This window comes from Salvelinus fontinalis, chromosome 16, assembly GCF_029448725.1.
Source record: "Salvelinus fontinalis isolate EN_2023a chromosome 16, ASM2944872v1, whole genome shotgun sequence".
Classification (NCBI taxonomy): Eukaryota; Metazoa; Chordata; class Actinopteri; order Salmoniformes; family Salmonidae; genus Salvelinus; species Salvelinus fontinalis.
The window spans coordinates 9,759,566-9,786,933 of record NC_074680.1 but is presented as its reverse complement, the minus strand read 5'-3'; the positions used below and the strand labels follow the sequence as shown (position 1 = coordinate 9,786,933).

Here is a 27,368-nt window from a genome sequence, read left to right as displayed (position 1 = left end):
CCTACCTGGTTAAATAAAGGTGAAATAAAAAAAAATAAAAAAAATGATATAGCCTCCCTGATATAGCCTAAGTTGACTAATTTGCCATGATGCTTGATTGGCCTACTTGCTTGAATACTGACAAATTTCGCAACACCACCATGTATTCTTGTGGGCTGACTATTGGCCTTGTTTACATTAGGTTCGCTATGTATTGCTAATTGTTCTTGCGGTAGTGTGACACACTCTGCATGTTGGTTTCAGACATTTAAAAAGCCCCATAAAGGAGTTGATGTCCCGCTTGGGGACATTTGCCACCACAGGGGTTTGGCCTGCCGATCGGGCAACAAGCCAGCTCCGAGGCAGAAGAGATGGCATGACCTCTTTCAGAAGGTATGTATTATGACAACAGATAATGGCAAAACATGCAAAGACATATGACATTTGAACTTTGTGTTCATGTAGAAAACATACTGTGTTACTAGAAATGCCGGTCATTAAATGTAAGCCTTTACTACTAATGAACAGTAACTTTATTATAATATTTGGCAATTAAAATTGTCATGGCATATTGGAACAAATAGAGTGTATACAGTGTCAAAGTCCCAAGTTGTGACCTTGTCTACCAATCATAACAGGTTGAGGAAAGTTCCAAAGAGCCAGGGTTCATCAACCCTTGACTACAGGTTTCGGCTGAGCTGTTTGAGAGTGGTTTGATATGGAAAGTCACCAGCAGGGGGCTTCCTAAAACAAGCTTCCTTAAGTATCATTAGAGAGAGAATTGTCCAATGCAAGTCCGTAGACAGCTTTGCTCGGGGGGCTTCAGAGAAGTGTCTGTGGATTTCTCCCCAGGAGGTCAAATTAATAAAGCTTACAGGCTAAAACAACATGTACTCTCTTCTGATTTACTGAAATTAGATTCCATACTCGTGTTGTCTCTGTATCCCCCCCCCCTCCCTATATTTTAACGAGGTATCTACCAGTGGACCTACAGCTCCGCCAGCTTCTGTGTCTGCTGTTCAGACTCCTCCATTGAGGACTGCATTTAACTTGTCAATGGTAAATATTACATTTTTTGTCACATATTTTTTCTTCAACTACTATAGCTCTGCTGCCATGATGGAACACTGTTTCAGATAATTATTTTGACAGGTGACTTCCTACTCTGTTCATTGTGACTATTAGGTGTCTAGGTCTTACTAGTCACCGCAACATGAAAAGCTCGCTATTTGCTGGTGCAAGTGGGGGCACTTCAGGCTGAGGAGTAAGTTTCACACATTGCCATGTGCTACAATGACCCCTCAAACTTACTCAAAAGCTACCCCAGTGTTGAGCTGAGCGCAACTGTAGATCCAAGTCACTAGGTACCACTGTAAAGGAGTTGTCGCAACACAATACCACAGATGTCTTGACGGAGCGTTCAATTGGCATGCTGATTGCAAGAATGTCATACCAGAGCAGTTGCCAGATAATTTAAATGTTAATTTCTCTACCATAAACCGCCACCAATGTCCACCAAGGTAAATGTGTTTAGTTTTTTTTGCACCTTCCTTGTGGAATGATCTCCAGAACTCTAAGGTTCTCTAAACTCAAACTCTAATTTATATGACTGTGTGCAGGGCTCTCTTGAAAAATAGGCCTGGGTCTCAATAACATTCCATTTAACCCCCTTGGCCTATATGGATAGGGCTAAATTGAAATATTTCTAACAGAAGAAATATCGAAAGAATATGCATAACCATCGTGGTAATTAAAAGGGAACAGTTTGGAGATTATGGGGAAATTATTTGACTAAACACGACTAGCTAAATAAAAAAATACAATCTTATAGTGTTAGGCTTTCAAAAGGTAATTCAGAGAAACAGATTGTAATTTTTGTTCGCATAGAATGGAGTATATTCAGATGTGTGGTCCGTTGCCAATTTTCTTCACAATACAACAAACCAAGGCTCATTCTGTTTAGGACAACCCAGGGTATTATGCCATGTCATCTTGTAACTGTACATCAAAAATATTGATCATAAATGTTGACACTGTATACTATGTGAGTTTTACGATATGGAAATATGAAGTGCACATTTGGACTCACAGGTGCTTGGCTTGCTTGTAAAACATCAAAGTTCTAATTATTATAATCATCACGTCATCTTTCAAAATACACTGAGTCCTCGTAACTTACAGTGGGAGGGATGGGGGCAACTTCTTGTCACATGCGGTGCTCAAGTTCAGAACGGCTGTCAGTCAAAACCCACACAGAGCTGTGAAGCAGAGACCCTGAGCTCTGACGTCATGTATAGCACATTACTGTACAGCCACTGCGTTCCAATTTAGGCACTTATCAGTGTCCAAATCTGCCATTTTCAACCGGTATACGGGTACGAGTGTAAAGGGTTACATATATTTAAATAAAAAGTATGTACACATGACTAAGTCGATTTGGATAAAAGCGTCTGCTAAATGGCATATTATAATATTAGTGTTATTATAGTGTTGTTTAGAGCGCAGGTGAAATGAACAAACTAATTTAGGTAATCCCCTAACACCTTTAGTGTGGGTGTAGGCTCTAGAAAACTGATTGTAATTATGATTACATTACAAATCCCAAGTTCACAAAGGTGAGCTTAGTTTCACTGGGGGCACAGCTGAAACTGAGAAATGAAAAACAAATACTAAGTAGGTGTGCAGAATCTCTCCACTTTAAAATATAAATTAGAGGGTTTTGTATATTATATATAACACACATGACATCTAGTGGTCATATAGAGAATATATTTACATTTATGAACAGAGGTATGCCCAAATCTGGTTCAGTTGTGGACATAATCGAAAGCCTCATTGTTGTCTATGACTACTTTCACACCACTTGGCAGCAAGATTATGTCAAAAGGGAAAAATGTTGGTGGAAAATGTCAGACTAAAACGGAACACACTGGAACATTTTCACCAACGATACAATAGAAATTTCCAATTGACACAATTTGCATCATGGTGGAAGAATTTGCCAGGAGGATGTGTGTTGCTTTATTAGGTAGGGAGAGGAACACAGGAGAACCCAGTCAGGCATGGGGAACAGGGAGTTCACACGCGAGTGCTATTTGCAGCATTCTTTTCTCTCAACCTGGTATCGAAAGATGCTCTCTAGTTACCCTCCACAGTAATACACAGGTCACCCTCTAGATTGTGCAGTATGCCCACTTGTGTATGCATAGTGTGTGTGTGTACCACTGACCCTGAAGCTGTCAGGGGAGTCAAGGTGCAGCCTCTGTTTGATGTCCTCGGAGGCTCCGGCACATAGCCTGTAGAAGATGTGGTAGTTCCTCTCCTCTTTACTCTGCATGCAAATCCTTGACTTCTCCAGCAGGTAGTGGGACACGAAGCCACCCACCACTTTATTCTGTCACACACACACACACACACACACACACACACACACACACACACACACACACACACACACACACACACACACACACACACACACACACACACAATGTGGGCCAATGAAGCAACAATGAAATTTACCAAAATACAGAAATTCCTTTTTAGGCTGAAATTGCATTAGCCACAGAAAATGATGGCTAACCTTTTCATTGAAGTGGATTTCCACAAACTTCCCAAAACGACTGCTGTTGTTATTTCTGACTGTCTTGGCGTTTCCAAAGGCCTCAAGCAGGGGGTTTGCTGAAATGTACATGCACAAAATAAGTATTGGGATCTCTTCCACTTTGGATGGCCAAAGTACGATTTGAAGTTATTGGTGAAGTTATTTGTTAAATCCTACCTTGAACAATTCTCTCATCAATATCTTGCCCCGTTCCGTATGATGTTGTTAAATATCTATAGGATGAAGAATAGCAATGATGCTACAGTATATGACGTTAATCTTTGGACTAGGGCTATTAACTCAAGTTAACTTTTTGTAATTGAGGGGACACATTTTTTCATCATGATTTATCGCATTGTCTGAAAGCGTTCAAAATACACTGAAAACATCCAAAATACATAATCTATACAGCTAAAAACAATGTGATGTCAAAACAAGTTGACGTCGAGGGTAAAGAATGTGTGCGTTTATCAATTTACCTGATTCTGCTAACGTCAATATTCTTGTAATACTTAAATTACAGCTCAATTTGAGCAAATTCATAATATGCGTTGAATCGTGATTAGTAAGCAAATCCTGTGATTAACTCCATTAAAAAAGATATACTGTTTGACAGACCTACTTTGGAGATCTGTGAAATTACAGAAAACATGGCTTATGCACTGACGACCAACGTCATTACACAACATCAGGGCTCGACATACAGGGCTGCCCGCTGGCCCAGGGAGGTTGAGGAAACCCTCTGGGTCTGTCAATCATCCACGTCAGTGGCCCACTTGTTCCACTGATACAAATATTGTAATAATGCTATTTTCAATCTAGGCTATATAATAATTGATAAAACAAATAAAGAAATTCCTAAAGCTATTAGGTATGTAGATTATTTATCACGAGTGCACAGCACACATTGCCTATTTTGAGCGGAAAATCTGTTGGGCAAGAGTGCACAGCTCTCAACTGATGGTCTTGTGAAACGGCTCACGGCATAACAACAGCGGTATGGTAGGTACTAGGAAATACTTCTTAACTTATATCTACCAGTAAAAAAAAAAAATCTGTCTCCTAATGTGGTTTAAGCATTGATGTGGACTTGCGAAAACCTGAAAAAAAAAAAAATCCTGGAAAAACAAAACCAGGAAAACTGAATTTAATAGCCTGCTGACTGTTCAAAATGGCTAATAACAGCCTTCTGAGACACAGAGTCACACAGAGTTACTGTCCACATGCAAGGGTGCGCTTCATACTGCTTCAACGTGATAGCTACAGGACCAAAACAGCTGAGAAGTTTAGTCTTGCGCTACAACACTCTTAATTGTTGCGAAATGGACACATTGTTTACGCCGCGCAATGTTATCTCGCTCAGTCCATCTTTAATATTTTAAAGGTTGTCTGTAGTAACTAACAAGATCATAGTAGTCAGTAGTATTTTAGGCCAGACCTGAGGACAAACTTTGTGTTTTCTGTCTTCCCGGCCCCAGATTCTCCAGACACTATGATAGACTGGCTTATCTTCAGCACCCTCATGTCCCGGTAAGCCTTGTCCGCTGAAAGACAGAAAGCCAAAAAAAACACAATCAATCAAGTAATGATCTGATGCTTTGGCAACACTTTTACATGACATAGTCCTAGGCTTTATTCAAATGCATGTCAAATGTAGCCATTGCTTTACATTTAAACACACTGCATTTATGACCAGTAACCAGGCAGTATAGCAGCCACTGATGTAATAGAGATGTCTGCCCTCACCGATAGCGTAGACGTGAGGTGGTAGAGTGCCTAGGGACCGGCCCTGATAAGACTTGATGGTCTCTGGAGTGTACAGTTTGGGTATGTCATAGTAAGGGTTCACCGCAATCAAGATGTTGGCCACATAAGTCTGTGTAGTAAAAAGTCACATTTTTAATCATCACATGAGCTAGAGCACACGTGGCCAAACTCATTTTATGGAGGGCCGAGTGTCTGCGGGTTTTCACTCGTCCCTTGTACGTGATTGAGAAATGAAGGTCACTAATTAGTAAAGAACTCCCCTCACCTGGTTGTCTAGGGCTTAATTGATGAAAGGAAAAAAACAAACATCCACAGACACTCGACCCACCGTGGAATGAGTTTGACACCCGAGAGCTAGAGCATTTGAATTTCACAACTAGGCCTATGACCAACAGATGTCTCTTACAGGAAGAGAATGGTCTATCTAAAGGCCTAGGATTAATCTACAATTGATTTGTAATGAGATGAGGACATCTTACATAAATCTTGTCTTTACTATACCGCACTCTGACGTTGTTTAAGAGTGTGCCTTCATTCAGGTACATAAGAGAACCTGAAAGAGAGAAAAACAGTCACTCGTGAGAAAGCATCCTTTAAAGAGATTCTCTGGTACTTTTGAATACTTTTTAGCCAGTAGTTATGAAAGTAGCACTCACGAGCCAGAAGTGGTCCCCAAAAACTGCTTACTACGACACATATGTGCAGATACTGTATGTGCAGCTTGCATGGCGGCACAGCTTGCATGGTGCCGCAGAATTCAGTGCCAACCACTGGTACCATTAATGCTAGTTAGTGCTAGTTTGATCACCAGAGGGCATCTTTGAGAAGCATTTGATAGCCTTCAATAGCAGCTGTACTAGAAAATGTAAAACCTTCTTTGTAAGAACATAGTATATTGGACTGATTTTAAGAAATGTTGCTTCATTAATTTGCTTAATGTTATGGGGTTTCTAATCCAAGAAAAACTAAAAACCGTCTGGGTTTCTGTTAGGATGGAAAGGAAAATATGGTGCTGTACAACGTGACAGTTGGGAGTAGGATACAGTACTTGGCTATTTAGCTAAAGAATCCCCATGTTGTGCGGGCACGCGGTTGACAGGGGTTCAATTCCCCAACTGGGAGGAAGGAGTAGGGTGTCCTTGTAAATAAGAATTTGTTCTTAACTGACTTGCCTAGTTAAATAAAGGTTACACTAAGAGGATAACATTTCTACACCCTAATTGTAGTCTAACCAGTACCAAAACTGAGACTCAGTTAAAATAAAAATCTCAGGATAACCAAAACATTTCTTTATTAAAGACTATCAGAAAGAATGTTGGTACTTTTTTATTTTGATCCAAAGCCATGAATGAGTGAGTCACTCAGCTTTATGTAGGTGCCGGACTATATGACTGTGCCATCAACTTGATAATATATAACGATATTTTGGAGGTTATTTCGAATTCAAAAAAACGAAAGTGAGTGATTGTAATCTGAATAAAGGCAAAAATAATATTTGTAAAGGCCAAAACATTTATTTCTGTTTTTAGAGGGAGAGAACCGCTGGGCCAATTGTGCGCCACCCTATGTGCCTCTCAATCACGGTCGGATGTGATACATAATAGTTTTTGTTGTATTATTTGTTTTGTCTTTTCTGGTGGATTAAACTGAAATTGCAACCGATCACGGCCGGTTGTGATACAGCCAACCTAACTAAGAAATACATTTGACGATAGAATTCTCCCCTACCCTCCTTCTAGGCAAGTCTATTGTCCAGCTACCTGCTAATAGATATAATGGCGCTGTACAACGTGACTGTGTGTTTAAAATAGTATTTTCCAGTAAGCAACCATTTGTTTACTTTCATTAGACAATTTTGTTCCAATATTTCTGTAATTCAGTGATATTTATTCCCATAGTAATTTGTTATGGATCCATAACTAAATAAACATCTGCATTTTGAAAGAGTTTTTTTATCATAATTATATTAACTAAAGCATAAAGATAGATGAAGAAATACTGTACCGCTGTTTTGAGTTAGAAATGTAACACTTCAGAGTACTTAATCATTGAATACATTGCAGGCAGGTGGATGTTCACACCTACAGTAGCCAGGCTATAAAGAGTCTATTGTCCTGCTAATCGGGCCACAAGGGTTTGAAAACCTGTTTTCAAAATGCCACCAGCTGTCCACCACTACTGTAAATAAAAACACAGCATCTTGTTTACATTCTTTATTGTTACCACAATGTCACAAATAGATAACGTGACCGGCCAGGAGTGGACTACAGTAAGAGCAAAATAATCCTAACAAAATATAATAAAAACCTTAGTGTAACAACAGTTTAAGTAAGCAATACTGAAGTCATGCACAATTTATAGTTTCTATTTAGGTTTATGTCACCCACTCATTGTCAGAGACACAGTAGGACCCGAAAGCATAATCAGTGCTCTAACTCCCCCTTGTGCTGGTATGGAGCAATGAAGTGGTGACGCAGGGTACTGTACTAAACCACAAATTACCTCTAAGTCATGCAGCATAATCGCAAAACTTTTAGTGGAGCAACCACTGTATGAACTACACATTGACACCTCTAACCCAAGTACGGGAGCATGTCTTTAAAAACATCTGCACATTAAGTTACATACACCAACATAAAGTCCATACCAGTCAAGCCAACTTGAGGATAGACAAAAGTAATGTGTGAACTTACAGTTGTCCTCCATATGTTTGTTGACATCCTCCTCAGCAGGGAACACTTGGTTCATAGAAGCCAGAAAGGTCTGCAACATCAAAAGCACTTCTGTTATAAACATTTACACAATCTAAACATTTTAATGAGAAGTCCTCCACCAGTAGCGGTATACTAAGAGCCATACCATTTATTTATGTCTCATAAGGGCCTCCTGAACATGTTCTAGTTCAATTTAGGAGATATACACTGCTCAAAAAAATAAAGGGAACACTAAAATAACACATCCTAGATCTGAATGAATGAAATATTCTTATTAAATACTTTTTTCTTTACATAGTTGAATGTGCTGACAACAAAATCACACAAAAATTATCAATGGAAATCAAATTTATCAACCCATGGAGGTCTGGATTTGGAGTCACACTCAAAATTAAAGTGGAAAACCACACTACAGGCTGATCCAACTTTGATGTAATGTCCTTAAAACAAGTTAAAATGAGGCTCAGTAGTGTGTGTGGCCTCCACGTGCCTGTATGACCTCCCTACAACGCCTGGGCATGCTCCTGATGAGGTGGCGGATGGTCTCCTGAGGGATCTGCTCCCAGACCTGGACTAAAGCATCCGCCAACTCCTGTACAGTCTGTGGTGCAACGTGGCGTTGGTGGATGGAGCAAGACATGATGTCCCATATGTGCTCAATTGGATTCAGGTCTGGGGAACGGGCAGGCCAGTCCATAGCATCAATGCCTTCCTCTTGCAGGAACTGCTGACACACTCCAGCCACATGAGGTCTAGCATTGTCTTGCATTAGGAACCCAGGGCCAACCGCACCAGCATATGGTCTCACAAGGGGTCTGAGGATCTCACCTCGGTACCTAATGGCAGTCAGGCTACCTCTGGCGAGCACATGGAGGGCTGTGAGGCCCCCCAAAGAAATGCCACCCCACACCATGACTGACCCACCGCCAAACCGGTCATGCTGGAGGATGTTGGAGGCAGCAGAACGTTCTCCACGGCGTCTCCAGACTCTGTCACGTCTGTCACATGTGCGTGTGAACCTGCTTTCATCTGTGAAGAGCACAGGGCGCCAGTGGCGAATTTGCCAATCTTGGTGTTCTCTGGCAAATGCCAAACGTCCTGCACGGTGTTGGGCTGTAAGCACAACCCCCACTTGTGGACGTCGGGCCCTCATACCACCCTCATGGAGTCTGTTTCTGACCGTTTGAGCAGACACATGCACATTTGTGGCCTCCCTACGGTGAAGCATGGTGGTGGCAGCATGATGGAGGTCATTTTGCAGGGCTCTGGCAATGCTCCTCCTTGCACAAAGGCGGAGGTAGCGGTCCTGCTGCTGGGTTGTTGCCCCCCTACGCCTCCTCCACGTCTCCTGATGTACTGGCCTGTCTCCTGGTAGCGCCTCCATGCTCTGGACACTACGCTGACAGACACAGCAATCCTTCTTGCCACAGCTCGCATTGATGTGCCATCCTGGATGAGCTGCACTACCTGAGCCACTTGTGTGGGTTGTAGACTCCGTCTCATGCTACCACTAGAGTGAAAGCACCGCCAGCATTCAAAAGTGACCAAAACATCAGCCAGGAAGCATAGGAACTGAGAAGTGGTCTGTGGTCACCACCTGCAGAACCACTCCTTTATTGGGGGTGTCTTGCTAATTGCCTATAATTTCCACCTGTTGTCTATTTCATTTGCACAACAGCATGTGAAATTTATTGTCAATCAGTGTTGCTTCCTAAGTGGACAGTTTGAGTTCACAGAAGTGTGATTGACTTGGAGTTACATTGTGTTGTTTAAGTGTTCCCTTTATTTTTTTGAGCAGTGTATATAGATATACACTACCGGTCAAAAGTTTTAGAACACCTACTCATTCAAGGGTTTTTCTTTATTTTTTACATTGTAGAATAATAGTGAAGACATCAAAACTATGAAATAACACATATGGAATCACGTAGTAACCAAAAAAGTGTTAGACACTGACACTGCCCACTGACAAAGAAATGATCAGTCTATAATTTTAAATGGTAGGTTTATTTGAACAGTGAGAGACAGAATAACAAAAAAATCCAGAAAAACACATGTCAAAAATTGTATAAATTGATTTGCATTTTAATGAGGGAAATAAGTATTGACCCCTCTGCAAAACATGACTTAGTACTTGGTGGCAAAACCCTTGTTGGCAATCACAGAGGTCAGATGTTTCTTGTAGTTGGCCACCAGGTTTGCACACATCTCAGGAGGTATTTTGTCCCACTCCTCTTTGCAGAGCTTCTCCAAGTCATTAAGGTTTCGAGGCTGACGTTTGGCAACTCGAACCTTCAGCTCCCTCCACAGATTTTCTATGGGATTAAGGTCTGGAGACTGGCTAGGCCACTCCAGGACCTTAATGTGCTTCTTCTTGAGCCACTCCTTTGTTGCTTTGGCTGTGTGTTTTGGGTCATTGTCATGCTGGAATACCCATCAACGACCCATTTTCAATGCCCTGGCTAAGGGAAGGAGGTTCTCACCCAAGATTTGACGGTACATGGCCCCGTCCATCGTCCCTTTGATGCGGTTAAGTTGTCCTGTCCCCTTAGCTGAATAACACCCCCAAAGCATAACGTTTCCACCTCCATGTTTGGCGGTGGGGATGGTATTCTTGGGGTCATAGGCAGCATTCCTCCTCCTCCAAACACGGCGAGTTGAGTTGATGGCAAAGAGCTCCATTTTGGTCTCATCTGACCACAACACTTTCACCCAGTTGTCCTCTGAATCATTCAGATGTTCATTGGCAAACTTCAGACGGGCATGTATATGTGGTTTCTTGAGCAGGGGGACCTTGCGTGCGCTGCAGGATTTTAATCCCATGACGGCGTAGTGTGTTACTAATGGTTTTCTTTGAGACTGTTGGCCCAGCTCTCTTCAGGTCATTGACCAGGTCCTGCCGTGTAGTTCTGGGCTGATCCCTCACCTTCCTCATGATCATTGATGCCCCACGAGGTGAGATCTTGCATGAAGCCCCAGACCGAGGGTGATTGACCATCATCTTGAACTTCTTCCATTTTCTAATAATTGCGCCAACAGCCAACCTTCTCACCAAGCTGTTTGCCTATTGTCCTGTAGCCCACCCCAGCCTTGTGCAGGTCTACAATTTTATCCCTGATGTCCTTACACAGCTCTCTGGTCTTGGCCATTGTGGAGAGGTTGGAGTCTGTTTGATTGAGTGTGTGGACAGGTGTCTTTTATACAGGTAACGAGTTCAAACAGGTGCAGTTAATACAGGTAATGAGTGGAGAACAGGAGGGCTTCTTAAAGAAAAACTAACAGGTCTGTGAGAGCCGGAATTCTTACTGGTTGGTAGGTGATCAAATACTTATGTCATGCAATAAAATGCAAATTAATTACTTAAAAATCATACAATGCAATTTTCTGGATTTAAAAAAAAGATTCAGTCTCTCACAGTTGAAGTGTACCTATGATAAATATTACAGACCTCTACATGCTTTGTAAGTAGGAAAACCTGCAAAATCGGCAGTGTATCAAATACTTGTTCTCCCCACTGTGTGTGTGTATATATATATATATATATATATATATATATATATATATATATATATATATATATATATATATATATATATATATATATAGCTAACAGCGTGGTTAGTTAGCTAAGTCTTAAGCCTTGGTCACATTGGCAGTTTGAAGTGACAAAAAAAAACATGCATATCTGATTTAAAACTTTTTTCTTTGCAGTCTGAACGGTCAAATAGAATGAAATAAAATACAAATCTGATTTATTTGGTATAACTTGCTGCTTGCTAGCTACTCTGCTGACAGTTTAGAAAATACAGTGGCTTGCGAAAGTATTCACCCTCCTTGGATATTTTTCCTATTTTGTTGCCTTACAACATGGAATTAAAATGTATTTTGGGGGGTTTGTATCATTTGATTTACACAACATGTCTACCACTTTGAAGATGCAAAACATTTTTTTTTGTGTGAAACAAACAAGAAATAAGACAAAAAATCAGAACTTGAGCGTGCATAACTACTCACCCCCCCCAAAGTAAGTCAATACTTTGTAGAGCCACCTTTAGCAGCAATTACAGCTGCAAGTCTCTTGGGGTATGTCTCTATAAGATTGGCACATCTAGCCACTGGGATTTTTGCCCGTTCTTCAAGGCAAAACTCCTCCAGCTCCTTCAAGTTGGATGGGTTCCGCTGGGGTAGAGCAATTTTTAAGTCATACCACAGATTCTCAATTGGATTGAGGTCTGGGCTTTGACTAGGCCATTCCAGGACATTAAAATGTTTTCCGTTAAACCACTCAAGTGTTGCTTTAGCAGTGTGCTTAGGGTCATTGTCCTGTTGGAAGGTGAATCTCCGTCCCAGTCTCAAATCTCTGGAAGACAAGCAGCTTTCCATCAAAGGTTTCCCTGTATTAAACGCCATCCCTCATTCCTTCAATTCTGACCAGTTTCCCAGTCCCTGCCGATGAAAAACATCCCTAAAGCATGATGCTGCCACCACCATGCTTCACTGTGGGGATGGTGTACTCGGGGTGATCAGAGGTGTCGGGTTTGCGCCAGACAGCGTTTTCCTTGATGGCCAAAAAGCAAAATTTAGTCTCATCTGACCAGAGTACCTTCTTCCATATGTTTGGGGAGTCTCCCACATGCTTTTTGGTGAACACCAAATGTATTTGCTTATTTTTTTCTTTAAGCAATGGCTTTTCTTCTGGCTACTCTTCCGTAAAGCCCAGCTCTGTGGAGTGTGCGATTTAAAAAGTGGTCCAACGGACAGATACTCCAATCTCCTCTGTGGAGCTTTTCAGCTCCTTCAGGATTATCTTTGGTCTCTTTGTTGCCTCTCTGATTAATGCCCTCCTTGCCTGGTCCGTGAGTTTTGGTGGGCGGCACTCTCTTGGCAGGTTTGTTGTGGTGCCATATTCTTTCCATTTTTTAATAATGGATTTAAATGGTGCTCCGCGGGATGTTCAAAGTTTCTGATATTTTTTTAGAACCCAACCCTGATCCGTACTTCTCCACAACTTTGTCCTAGACCTGTTTGAAGAGCTCCTTGGTCTTCATGGTGCACTTTGCGTTACTTATTTATTTGAATAAGTATTTTTTTTTATTTCACGTCACCAATTTGGACTATTTTGTTTATGTACATTACATGAAATCCAAATAAAAATCAATTTAAAATACAGGTGGTAATGCAACAAAATAGGAAAAGTGCCAAGGGGGATGAATTATTTTGCAAGGCACTGTAAAATGTGTTATCCAATTAGCTTGTAAATTGTTTACAAATAAATAACTGAATGTGCTAGAAAGCTAAACAGTTGACTGATGTGGCTAGCTAAAAAGGACTCATTTTGAATGTTGGATCATCTTATGCGTTGAGGCATTAAAAGTGTTCCTACACTATGATTTTGAACATTCAAAGAAATTGGGAAACCTCCATGGCAAGCATGTCACCATAGCTTGTTACATAACTTATGAGTAATAGGAAGCACAAGCACCACCACCAATCAGCCTACACCGTCAGTTGCTACGATTACAGTTTGTTCTGACATGTCTCTCCTACATCTGAGACAAAAGAAAGAACAGGAAACATAAATATATGTCCTCTCACTGTCGACTTCGTTCATTTTCAGCAAACTTAACATGTGTAAATATTTGTATGAGCATAAGATTCAACAAATGAGACAAACTGAACAAGTTCCACAGACATGTGACGAACATAAATGGAATAATGTGTCCCTGAACAAAGGGGGGGGTCAAAATCTAAAGTAACAGTCAGTATCTGGTGTGGCCACCAGCTGCATTAAGTACTGCAGTGCATCTCCTCCTCATGGACTGCACCAGATTTGCCAGTTCTTGCTGTGAGATGTTACCCCACTCTTCCACCAAGGCACCTGCAAGTTCCCAGACATTTCAGGGGAGAATGGTCCAAGCCCTCACCCTCCAATCCAACATGTCCCAGACGTGCTCAATGGGATTGAGATCTGGGCTCGTCGCTGGCCATTGCAGAACACAAACATCCCTGTCTTGCACGAAGTCACGCACAGAACGAGTAGTATGGCTGGTGGTATTGTCATGCCAGGATGAGCCTGCAGGAAGGGTACTACATAAGGGAGGAGGATGACTTTCCTGTGTAGCACAGCGTTAAGATTGCCTGCAATGACAAGAAGCCCAGTCCGATGATGCTGTGACACACTGCCCCAGACCATGACAGACCCTCCACCTCAAAATCAATCCCGCTCCAGGGTACAGGCCTCGGTGTAACGCTCATTCCTTCGACGATAAACGTGAATCCGACCATCACCCCTGGTAAGAAATAACTGTGACTCGTTAGTGAAGATAACTTTTTGCCAGTCCTGTCTGGTCCTGCGACAGTGGGTTTGTGCCCATAGGCAACGTTGTTGCCGGTTATGTCTGGTGAGGACCTGCCTTACAACAGGCTTACAAGTCCTCAGTCCAGCCTCTCTCAGCCTATTGCGGACAGTCTGAGCACTGATGGAGGGATTGTGCGTTCCTGATGTAACTCGAGCAGTTGTTGTTGCCATCCTGTACCTGTCCCGCAGGTGTGATGTTCGGATATACCGATCCTGTGCAGGTGTTGTTACACATGGTCTGCCACTGCGAGGATGATCCGCTGTCCGTCCTGTCTCCCTGTAGCGCTGTCTTAGGCGTCTCACAGTGAATCCAAGATGGCGTAGCAGTCAGATGTCCTTTGTCCTCGTCCTGTCCCGTGTATATATATTTTATATATTATTCTTCGCATTTCTTTATATATATATTTTTTTCTTCTTAAAAACTCAACTTCAAAACACTCTCCTGCAACCCACCTCACCAAATGTGGTGTGGATCTGTTTTTTTCCTCAAAGGTATTATTCACCTCGTATCCGAAATCTACAACAGAAGCTAGCCAGAAGTTAGCCAGCTCACAAGCTAACGTTAGTAGTTCAGCTAACCACAGCTAGCGCTCATCAGCTATCCTTTAGCTCGGAAAACTATTGCCAGTTTTGTACAACGCGACTCAGACCAGAGCATACCAGACCTTTTCTCTCTCCATATCCCCGGATTTTTACCGCAAGCTCTGGACATTTACACCTGGATCTTGCAGCTAACCAGCTGCTATCCGAGTGACTATTGGCTAACATCAATTCCGGAGCAAACACCAATTATCCCGGAGCTAGCCAGCTGAAGAGTTCCATCAGCCACTCCTGGGCTACAATCACCTATCCGGACCCGTTTACTGCCGATGCGGAGCCCCACCGGGCCTTCACGACTGGGATACCGACGTTACCTGCCCGAGGGAGTTATTCAACTGGCCCCTCCATCGCGACGTAACCTGAACGCCCATATGCTAACTGCGGCCCGCTAATCGTTAGCTGTCTTGAGCATATCGGCTGCTATCTGAACAGACAACCTCTCTTTCGCCATCGCCATCCGGCTTGGATTCTCTGTCGGAACACGACCACGTCTGGTCTGCAGACGAATAGCCCATCCGCTGTGCCCTCAACCGGCCTCCGTCTGAGCAGACCCCCTCCGTCTGAGCAGACCTCCCCCCGGGCTACTAACTTTAAACGCCGCGGGCTAGCTTAGTGGAGGCCTCACTGCTCCATCTACGGCTGCCCCCTGGACACTATGATCACTTGGCTACATAGCTGATGCATGTTTGACTGTCCATTAATTCACGGTACTCCATTCCGTTTATTTGTGTTTTATCTGTCGGCTCTGTGCTTTAACTCAGGATCTGTGTGTAGTTAATCCGACCCTCTCTGCCTAGCCGTCGCCATTTTTACCTGCTGTTGCTGTGTTAGCTGACTAGCTGCTGTTATCTCACCTGTTGTTTTAGCTAGCTCTCCCAATCAAGACCTGCAATCACTTTACGCCTTATTGTATGTCTCCCTCAAATATCAATATGCCTTGCATACTGTTGTTCAGGCTAGTTATCATTGTTTTGGTTTGCAATGGACCCCGTAGTTCCACTCTCCGTACCTCTGATACCTCCTTTGTCCCACCCCCCACACATGCGGTGACCTCACCCATTGAGACCAGCATGTCCAGAGATACAACCTCTCTTATCATCACCCAGTGCCTGGGCTTGCCTCCGCTGTACCCGTGCCCCACCATACCCTGGTCTGCACATTATGCCCAGAATCTATTCTACCACGCCCATAAATCTGCCCCTTTTATTCCTTGTCCCCAACGCTCTAGGCGACCAGTTTTGATAGCCTTTAGCCGCACCCTCATCCTACTACTCCTCTGTTCCTCGGGTGATGTGGAGGTAAACCCAGGCCGTGCATGTCCCCAGTCACCCTCATTTGTTGACTTCTGTGATCGAAAAAGCCTTGGCCTCATGCATGTCAACATCAGAAGCCTCCTCCCTAAGTTTGCCTTACTCACCGCTTTAGCACACTCTGCCAACCCTGATGTCCTCGCCGTGTCCGAATCCTGGCTTAGGAAGGCCACCAAAAATTCTGAGATTTCCATACCCAACTATAACACTTTCCGTCAAGATAGAACTGCCAAAGGGGGAGGAGTTCCAATCTACTGCAGAGATAGCCTGCAAAGTTCTGTCATACTTTCCAGGTCTATGCCCAAACAGTTCGAACTTCTAATTTTAAAAATTAATCTCTCCAGAAATAAGTCTCTCACTGTTGCCGCCTGCTACCGACCCCCCTCAGCTCCCAGCTGTGCCCTGGACACCATCTGTGAATTGATCGCTCCCCATCTAGCTTCAGAGTTTGTTCTGTTAGGTGACCTAAACTGGGATATGCTTAACACCCCGGCAGTCCTACAATCTAAGCTTGATGCCCTCAATCTCACACAAATCATCAAGGAACCCACCAGGTACAACCCTAAATCCGTAAACATGGGCACCCTAATTGACATTATCCTGACCAACTTGCCCTCCAAATACACCTCTGCTGTCTTCAATCAAGATCTCAGCGATCACTGCCTCATTGCCTGTATCCGCCACGGGTCCGCGGCCAAACGACCACCCCTCATCACTGTCAAACGCTCCTTAAAACACTTCTGCGAGCAGGCCTTTCTAATCGACCTGGCCCGGGTACCCTGGAAGGATATTGACCTCATCCCGTCAGTTGAGGATGCCTGGTCATTCTTTAAAAGTTACTTCCTCACCATATTAGACAAGCATGCTCCGTTCAAAAAATGCAGAACCAAGAACAGATATAGCCCTTGGTTCACTCCAGACCTGACTGCCCTCGACCAGCACAAAAACATCCTGTGGCGAACTGCAATAGCATTGAAGAGCCCCCGCGATATGCAACTGTTCAGGGAAGTCAGGAACCAATACACGCAGTCAGTCAGGAAAGCAAAGGCCAGCTTTTTCAAGCAGAAATTTGCATCCTGTAGCTCTAACTCCAAAAAGTTCTGGGATACTGTAAAGTCCATGGAAAACAAGAGCACCTCCTCCCAGCTGCCCACTTCACTGAGGCTAGGTAACACGGTCACCACTGATAAGTCTATGATAATCGAAAACTTCAACAAACATTTCTCAATGGCTGGCCATGCCTTCCTCCTGGCGACTCCAACCTTGGCCAACAGCCCCTCCCCCCCCGCTGCTACTCGCCCAAGCCTCCCCAGCTTCTCCTTTACCCATATCCAGATAGCAGATGTTCTGAAAGAGCTGGAAAACCTGGACCCATACAAATCAGCTGGGCTTGACAATCTGGACCCCCTATTTCTGAAACTGTCCGCTGCCATTGTCGCACCCCCTATTACCAGCCTGTTCAACCTCTCCTTCGTATCATCTGAGATCCCCAAGGATTGGAAAGCTGCCGCGGTCATCCCCCTCTTCAAAGGGGGAGACACCCTGGACCCAAACTGTTACAGACCTATATCCATCCTGCCCTGCCTATCTAAGGTCTTCGAAAGCCAAGTCAACAAACAGATCACTGACCATCTCGAATCCCACCGTACCTTCTCCGCTGTGCAATCCGGTTTCCGAGCCGGTCACGGGTGCACCTCAGCCACGCTCAAGGTACTAAACGATGTCATAACCGCCATCGATAAAAGACATTACTGTGCAGCCGTCTTCATCGACCTGGCCAAGGCTTTCGACTCTGTCAATCACCATATTCTTATCGGCAGACTCAGTAGCCTCGGTTTTTCTAATGACTGCCTTGCCTGGTTCACCAACTACTTTGCAGACAGAGTTCAGTGTGTCAAATCGGAGGGCATGTTGTCCGGTCCTCTGGCAGTCTCTATGGGGGTACCACAGGGTTCAATTCTCGGGCCGACTCTTTTCTCTGTAAACATCAATGATGTTGCTCTTGCTGCGGGCGATTCCCTGATCCACCTCTATGCAGACGACACCATTCTGTACACTTCCGGCCCTTCCTTGGACACTGTGCTATCTAACCTCCAAACGAGCTTCAATGCCATACAACACTCCTTCCGTGGCCTCCAACTGCTCTTAAACGCTAGTAAAACCAAATGCATGCTTTTCAACCGTTCACTGCCTGCACCCGCACGCCCGACTGGCATCACCACCCTGGACGGTTCCGACCTAGAATATGTGGACATCTATAAGTACCTAGGTGTCTGGCTAGACTGCAAACTCTCCTTCCAGACTCATATCAAACATCTCCAATCCAAAATCAAATCTAGTCGGCTTTCTATTCCGCAACAAAGCCTCCTTCACTCACGCCGCCAAACTTACCCTAGTAAAACTGACTATCCTACCGATCCTCGACTTCGGCGATGTCATCTACAAAATAGCTTCCAATACTCTACTCAGCAAACTGGATGCAGTTTATCACAGTGCCATCCGTTTTGTTACTAAAGCACCTTATACGACCCACCACTGCGACCTGTATGCCCTAGTCGGCTGGCCCTCGCTACATGTTCGTCGTCAGACCCACTGGCTCCAGGTCATCTACAAGGCTATGCTAGGTAAAGTGCCGCCTTATCTCAGTTCACTGGTCACGATGGCTACACCCACCCGTAGCACGCGCTCCAGCAGGTGTATCTCACTGATCATCCCTAAAGCCAAAACCTCATTTGGACGCCTTTCCTTCCAGTTCTCTGCTGCCTACGACTGGAACGAATTGCAAAAATCTCTGAAGTTGGAGACTTTTATCTCCCTCAACAACTTTAAAAATCTGCTATCCGAGCAGCTAACCGATCGCTGCAGCTGTACATAGTCCATCTGTAAACTACCCACCCAATTTACCTACCTCACCCCCCATACTGCTTTTATTTATTTACTTTTCTGCTCTTTTGCACACCAGTATCTCTTCTTGCACATGATCATCTGATGATTTATCACTCCAGTGTTAATCTGCTAAATTGTAATTACTCGATTTATTGCCTACCTCATGCCTTTTGCACACATTGTATATAGATTCTCTTTTTTCTACCATGTTATTGACTTGTTTATTGTTTACTCCATGTGTAACTGTGTTGTTGTCTGTTCACACTGCTATGCTTTATCTTGGCCAGGTCGCAGTTGCAAATGAGAACTTGTTCTCAACTAGCCTACCTGGTTAAATAAAGGTGAAACAGTTCGGACATTGCAACTTATTGCCCTGGTCACATCTGCAGTCCCCATGCCTCCTTGCAGCATGCCTAAGGCACGTTCACGCAGATGAGCAGGGACCCTGGGCATCTTTCTTTTGGTGTTTTTCAGAGTCAGTAGAAAGGCCTCTTTAGTGTCGTAAGTGTTCTGAACTGTGACCTTAATTGCCTACCGTCTGTAAGCTGTTAGTGTCTTAACGACCGTTCCACAGGTGCATGTTCATTAATTGTTTATGGTTCATTGAACAAGCATGGTAAACAGTGTTTAAACCCTTTACAATGAAGATCTGTGAAGTTATTTGGATTTTTAGGAAATATCTTTGAAAGACAGGGTCCTGAAAAAAAGAGACTTCTCTTTTTTTGCTGAGTTAAGTTTTATTATATATATTATATATTTTTTTTTAACATATATACAGTGCATTCGGAAAGTAGTCAGACCTTCACTTTTTCCACATTTTGTTTTGTTACAGCCTTATTCTAAAATTGATTAAATTGTCCCCCCCCATCAATCTACACAAAATACCCCATAATGTCAGTGTAAATTTGTTTGTGGATTTTTTTTAATGAATTCATTTAAAGCTGAAATGTCTTGAGTCAACTGCTTTCAACACTAATAAGGTCCCTTAATTGAGTAATGAATTTCAAGCACAGGCTTAACCACAAAGATCACAGAGGTTTTTCAATGCCTCGCAAAGAAGGGCACCGATTGGTAGATGTGTCAAAATAAAAAAAGCAGACGTTGAATATAATCCCTTTGAGCATGGTGAAGTTATTAACTAGGCTTTGGATGATGCAAAATAATGATTTTTATTTATTGTTGGAAATACCAGTCAATGGAAATACTTGACTGTCATACTTATCGGTCTATGCGTTCATTTGCATAATTTAGTGGAATTAAATTGGCCTGTGTGCATTTTCTTTAGTCATCATGCATCTTATTTATCTAACAAAACTATGACACGCACATCATATTTTGAGCAGGATTTCTCCTGCAGCTCCTCAGCTGGTTGCTGCTGGAGTAAAACATGTTTTTGTAAGTCCATTCATTGCTCAACAATTCTCAATGCAATCGCATGTTAACAGTTTTGGTGCACAATTAAAAAAAGCTACTATTTTTATTTCTCAACTGGTAATTGAAGTGTGCCTCCCATTCACCATTCAAGTGCAGGCTACAGCACTTCACAAATGTGAGCTAGAGGCAGCATGCATTTTGAAAACGTATTTAATTGCGTGAAACCTGAATATTTTATCTCATATTTTGAGGCATGCCTTACCTTGCTTCAAAGTAGCCTATAGGCAAAATCTGACCACAGAAACATGGAGGCAATTATTTTATAAAGACTTCAAAAGCTGTGCGTATCAAGTTTGGGGAAGCTTACAATTTATCCAACCTTTTATACCATTCTGTGTGCTAGTTATTATTTTTATGGAACATTTGAAGAATTACATTTTCCTTTTTCAAAATCATTGCACGTGGTTAATCATAAACTCTATTAAAATGATAAAAATGCAAAAGTTGAAAGTCAACTAATGTGAGATCACCAGCCTCTGCCATATAGACACGTTGATACGCTGTAATCCATTAGATGCTAAAGAAATGAGTGTATGGAATGAATAGCCTATATGCCAATGCAGCAGTAGTGCTGGGTGATATGGCCAAAATATCATATTATGGTATTTTACATTTTTTTAATTAATAAAAGTTCTACATTTGCTTTAAGAGTAGTGTAGTGCGTGACCCAAGGGTGGCAACACATTTTCAAAATTATTTCAATTGGTGTTTCTCCATTCTGATTGTTTTATACTGTTCAATTCAACTTCAACCTAAAATAATTTGCTGCATTTCCATCAATTTCTGCATTTGAGATAATGTCCACACTGCAAAAAAACTAGGCTCCGCTGTCTCCCGCCAATTCTTACGCATTCATTCCTAACTCAGTTGCCGGCAAGGAAGGAAACTGCACAGTGATCTCACCATGAGGCCAATGGTGATTTTAAAACAGTTACAGAGGTTAATGGTTGTAATATGAGAGAACTCAGGATGGATCAACAACATTGTAGTTACTCCACAATACTAAACGAAATGATAGAGTGAAAAGAAGGAAGCCTACACAGATTAAAACATGCATCCTGTTTGCAACAAAGCACTTAAGTAACACTGCAAAAAAAATTGGCAAAGAAATGAACTTTTTGTCTTGAGTACAAATTATTATGTCTGGGGAAAATCCAACACAATCACTGAGTACTACTTCATATTTTCAAGCATGGTGGTGGCTGCATCATGATATGGGTATGCTTGTCATCGGAAAGGATTAGGATTTTGGGGGGATAAAAAGAAACGGTATAGAGCTATAAGCACAGTTACGGTTTTGACTTAAAATCGGCTTAAACATCTTGAAGAATTTTTAAAAGAATGAATGGGTAAATATTGTAAAATCCAGGTGTGCAAAGCTCTTAGACACTTAACCAAAAAAACTCGGAGTTGTAACCGTCGCCAAAGGTGCTTCCACAAAGTATTGACTCAGGGGTGTGAATACTTATGTAAATGAGATCTGTATTTAAATTTCAATAAATGTGCAAAAAATGTAAAACATGTTTCTCACTTTGTCATTATTGGGTATTGTGTGTAGACGAGTAAGAAAATATATCCCATTTAATCCATTTTGAACTCAGACTGTAACAACAAAATGTGGAATAAGTCAAGCGATATGAACACTTTCTGAAGATCACTGTAAATTAAAAGGAACAAGCTGCTTGTGCGAGAAACAAGGGCAGGGACATGGCAGGCTGATGAATAATTTAGTGGGAGGGAAACAGGATATGAGCTGTGTGTGTCCTGGATAGCGATATGAGCTCAGACTTGATTCTGTACTGTTACTATGGGAACCCAGCCGTGTAATTACATATTTACGACCCCAGGCCTAAACCCACTCCTGCCCAGATCATTTTACGAGCTCTACGTAGGTATAGGTATGTGCGCATCTGTGTGTGTATATGTATGTCTAAACTGCTTACCCCACTGGCACAAACAGGATGTAAGCAAAAACAGAAGAAGCTTTGTGTGCAGCGGCTAATAAAGAGCTGCCAACCCCAACAACAATGGGAGCATTACTCCCCGCTAACAAGACATAGCCAGGATGCTCTAGCCCCGGTCTGACAGAGGGTCATAAGCAGAGCTGTGATTTAATGAGCAGAAGTGAGCAGTGAAAGTTGTTCAATTAGGCCCTGTATCCCTTAATGACTGGTTCTGGGCCTGTTTTGCTGTTAAAGAGTTCATAATGGTTTCTGGTTAAGGATAAAAAGTAAACAGGGAGGGTAATAAAGCCTTGTTCATAATGCAGCCCTTAAAATACCACCCCCATGGAATTCTAATTTGCAAATTAAAAAATCCCCATAAACATCTGTTAGTTTAAAACAGAGATATGTTATTTTTGCATTGGATGCGTCTCAATCCCCCGCTCTGCCTATGTCGCACTTCCGGATCTGCTGTGAAATGTGACAGGGGTAGAGCGGTGTTTGTCAAACCATGAGACATCCCGAAAATCACTGCTCTCACAAAACTGTCAAATGGTTTGGCTACAAACTATGGCCTACAAACCCCTCTATTACTCACAAAAACAATGGTGTTTTCCTTTTTGCTCTATGACCTCCATAAGTGTCAGGAGACTTGTCTGAAATCTGTACAGACTTCAGATGATTTAACAAGCACATTCGCGAAAAAAGCACTGTCGTTGCAGCAATGTACCTAACCATAAACATCAATGCCTTTCTTAAAATCAATACACAGAAGTATATATTTTTAAACACGCATATTTAGAAATCCAGGTTAGCAGGCAATATTAACCAGGTGAAATTGTGTCACTTCTCTTGCAACAGAGTCAGGGTATATGCAACAGTTTGGGCCGCCTGGCTCGTTGCGATCTAATTTGCCAGAATTTTACGTAATTATGACATAACATTGAAGGTTGTGCAATGTAACAGGAATATTTAGACTTATGGATGCTACCCGTTAGATAAAATACGGAACGGTTCCGTATTTCACTGAAATAATAAATGTTTTGTTTGAGATGATCGTTTCCGGATTCGACCATATTAATGACCTAAGGCTCGTATTTCTGTGTGTTATTATGTTATAATTAAGTCTATGATTTGATAGAGCAGTCTGACTGAGCGGTGGTAGGCAGCAGCAGGCTCGTAAGCATCCATTCAAACAGCACTTTCCTGCGTTTTGCCAGCAGCTCTTTGCAATGCTTCAAGCATTGCGCAGTTTATGACTTCAAGCCTATCAACTCCCGAGATTAGGCCGATGTGAAACCGATGTAAAATGGCTAGCTAATGGCTAATAACGTTTCAAACGTCACTCGCTCTGAGACTTGGAGTAGTTGTTCCCCTTTCTCTGCATGGGTAACGCTGCTTCGAGGGTGGCTGTTGTCGATGTGTTCCTGGTTCGAGCCCAGGTAGGAGCGAGGACGGAAGCTATACTGTTACACTGGCAATACTAAAGCGCCTATAAGAACATCCAATAGTCAAAGGTATATGAAATACAAATGGTAGAGAGAGAAATAGTCCTGTAATTCCTATAATAACTACAACCTAAAACCTCTTACCTGGGAATATTGAAGGCTCATGTTAAAAGGAACCACCAGCTTTCATATGTTCTCATGTTCTGAGCAAGGAACTTAAACGTTAGCTTTCTTACATGGCACATATTGCACTTTTACTTTCTTCTCCAACACTTTGTTTTTGGATTATTCATACCAAATTGAACATGTTTCATGATTTTATTGATGTATTATATTACGTTAAAATAAGTGTTATAATGTACAATACATTCAGTATTGTTGTAATTGTGATTATTACAAATCAATTTAAAAAATAGTCAGATTAATCGGTATTGGCTTTTTTTGGTCCTCCAATAATTGGTATCGGTGTTGAAAAATCATAATCGGTCAACCTCTAGTACCAAGCTTGTAGCGTCATACCCAAGAAGACAAGGCGGTAATCACTGCCAAAAGCTGCTTCAACAAAGTTCTGCGTAAAGAGTCTGAATACTTATGTAAATGTGATATTTTAGTTTGACATTTGCAAAAACCCTTAAAAAAATTAACAGTTTTTGCTTTGTCATTATTGGGTATTTTGTGTATATGAGGGAAAAAACGATTTCATCTGTTTTTGAATAAAGCTGTAACGTAACGGGGAAAAAGTGAAGGGGTCTGACTACTTTCAGAATGCACTGTATACTGTTGACAAATATACAGGGTTAAATACTTGTTCAAAAAAAATAAATGAACAAATGTTTCCTGATCTTTCTTATATCTCTCAGATATAGGAGAGACACTTCAGAACAAACTTCCTTTGATATTATTTTGGGACTATCAGATACACATAACATGAAATTACCCAGGGAATCGATAGATCATCATTCAGAGATGCACAAAAACAATATCATATTAAAAATGGGTGAACCTTTACCGCTGAAAATACTGGAATACTGACTGTCCAAACAGTATGGACAGAAGTGATCAAATTGGATGTGTGTGTGTGTGTGTTCAGAAGTTATGTAGCAAGCTAAGGTGACAACAATGCCTTCCATGGCCGTTTCCAAGTTGCTTTGAATGTTCAAAATAACAGTGTAAGAACACTTTTAAATCCTCAAAGCATAAGAAGATCCAACATTATAAACAAGTCATTTTTTTCTAGCCACAGCAGTCAAACGTTTAGCTTTCTAGCACATTCAGTCATTTATTTGTAAACAATTAACAAGCTAGTTGGCTACATGTTCTTCTCAAAACTGTCAACAGAGTCGCTAGCAAGCAACAAGATATGCCAAATATTAGTCTAAAAACCACTTGAGGGAAAATAAATCAGATTGGACCTTTGAGACAAGTTACATGACCAGGATTCAGATTTGTATCTTATTTCAAACCACCTATGAAGGTCGGCTTGAAATATCTGATTCCATTTGCTTTTTGGCTGTTCAGACTGCAGGATAAAAAAGAATTAGATTTGAATCAGATATGCAAAACAATTATATTTGAGTCACTTCAAACTGCCAATATGAACAAGAGTTAGCTAACTAACCACGCTGTTAGCTAGCTACAGTTGAAGTCGGAAGTTTACATACACTTAGGTTGGAGTCATTAAAACTCGTTTCTCAACCACTCCACAAATTTCTTGCTAACAAACTATAGTTTTGGCAAGTTGGTTAGGACATCTACTTTGTGCTAGACACAAGTAATTTTTCCAACAACTGTTTACAGACAGATTATTTCACTGTATCACAATTCCAGTGGGTCAGAAGTTTACATACACTAAGTTGACTGTGCTTTTAAACAGCTTGGAAAATTCCAGAAAATTATGTCATGGCTTTAGAAGATTTTGATAGGCTATTTGACATCATTTGAGTCAATTGGAGGTATACCTGTGGATGTATTTCAAGGCCTATCTTCAAACTCAGTGCCTCTTTGCTTGACATCATGGGAAAATCAAAAGCAATCAGCCAAGACGTCAGAAAAAAAATTGTAGACCTACACAAGTCTGGCTCATCCTTGGGAGCAATTTCCAAATGCCTGAAGGTACCACATTCATCTGTACAAACAATAGTACGCAAGTATAAACACCATGGGACCACGCAGCCGTCATACCGCTAAGGAAGGAGACGCGTTCTGTCTCCTAGAGATGAACATACTGTGGTGCGAAAAGTGCAAATCAATCCCAGAACAACAGCAAAGGACCTTGTGAAGATGCTGGAGGAAACAGGTACAAAAGTATCTATATCCACAGTAAAACGAGTCCTATATCGACATAATGGAGTGGCAGGTAGCCTAGTGGTTAGAGCATTGTACTAGTAACCGAAACGTTGCAAGATCAAATCCCCGAGCTGACAAGGTAAAAATCTGTCGTTCTGCCCCTGAACAAGGCAGTTAACCCACTGTTCCTAGGCCGTCATTGAAAATAAGAATTTGTTCTTAACTGACTTGCCTAGTTAAATAAAGGCAATTTTTAAAATTATTTTTTTAATGTTTAAATAATCTGAAAGGCCTCTCAGCAAGAAAGAAGCTACTGCTCCAAAACCGACATAAAAAAGGCCATAATGACCATCGTTACGTTTGGAGGAAAAAGGGGGAGGCTTGCATCGGGGTGGCAGCATCAAGTTGTGGGGGTGCTTTGCTGCAGGAGGGACTGGTGCACTTCACAAAATAGATGGCATCATGAGGTAGGAAAATTATGTGGATATATTGAAGCAACATCTCAAGACATCAGTCAGGAAGTTAAAGCTTGGTCGCAAATGAGTCTTCCAAATGGACAATGACTCCAAGCATACTTCCAAAGTTGTGGCAAAATGGCTTAAGGACAACAAAGTCAAGGTGTTGGCATGGTCATCACAAACCCTGAACTCGATCCTGTAGAAGATTTGTGGGCAGAACTGAAAAAGCGTGTGTGAGCAAGGAGGACTACAAACCTGACTCGGTTACACTAGCTGGTGAACTTGGTGAACTCATTCAGTGAAAGTAATGCACTGGGGAGTGACATAAGGTATAGTGCATGAGGTGGCTCTTTTTCATCTAATGATCTTTCCCGCCAGGTAACGCAATCACCACACCTTCTGCTGCTCCCATTACTTATTGATTGCCTCTGTTAGTGACACTGATATAGTGCAGGGCTGTTTTACATACTCTTACATTTATCATATTATCTGTTCAAACATCTCTGTAATTCAGGTCAAGTGCTTTCTGAAAGGGGAACATGCTGCAGTGTACCAGCCAAGAATCTAACCCATACTGATAC

The 27,368-nt window shown here is 42.0% G+C and overlaps 1 protein-coding gene across 5 annotated transcripts in view; it reads right to left on the bottom strand.

Moving 5' to 3' along the window:
* LOC129812612 (unconventional myosin-VI-like) overlaps positions 1 to 27,368 on the bottom strand; it is an 81,645-nt gene that overhangs the window by 47,910 nt on the left and 6,367 nt on the right. For all 5 annotated transcript variants that reach the window (XR_008753033.1, XM_055864317.1, XM_055864318.1 and 2 more), the window contains exons 3-9: positions 8,044 to 8,113; positions 5,830 to 5,903; positions 5,330 to 5,459; positions 5,022 to 5,127; positions 3,761 to 3,816; positions 3,563 to 3,660; positions 3,209 to 3,373 (exon numbers count right to left, since the gene is read on the bottom strand). Coding sequence is in view for 4 of the 5 variants with exons in the window: in XM_055864317.1 (XP_055720292.1) it covers positions 3,209 to 3,373; positions 3,563 to 3,660; positions 3,761 to 3,816; positions 5,022 to 5,127; positions 5,330 to 5,459; positions 5,830 to 5,903; positions 8,044 to 8,113 (699 nt within the window). In the remaining variant the exon portion in view is untranslated. The remainder of the gene's footprint in view (positions 1 to 3,208; positions 3,374 to 3,562; positions 3,661 to 3,760; positions 3,817 to 5,021; positions 5,128 to 5,329; positions 5,460 to 5,829; positions 5,904 to 8,043; positions 8,114 to 27,368) is intronic.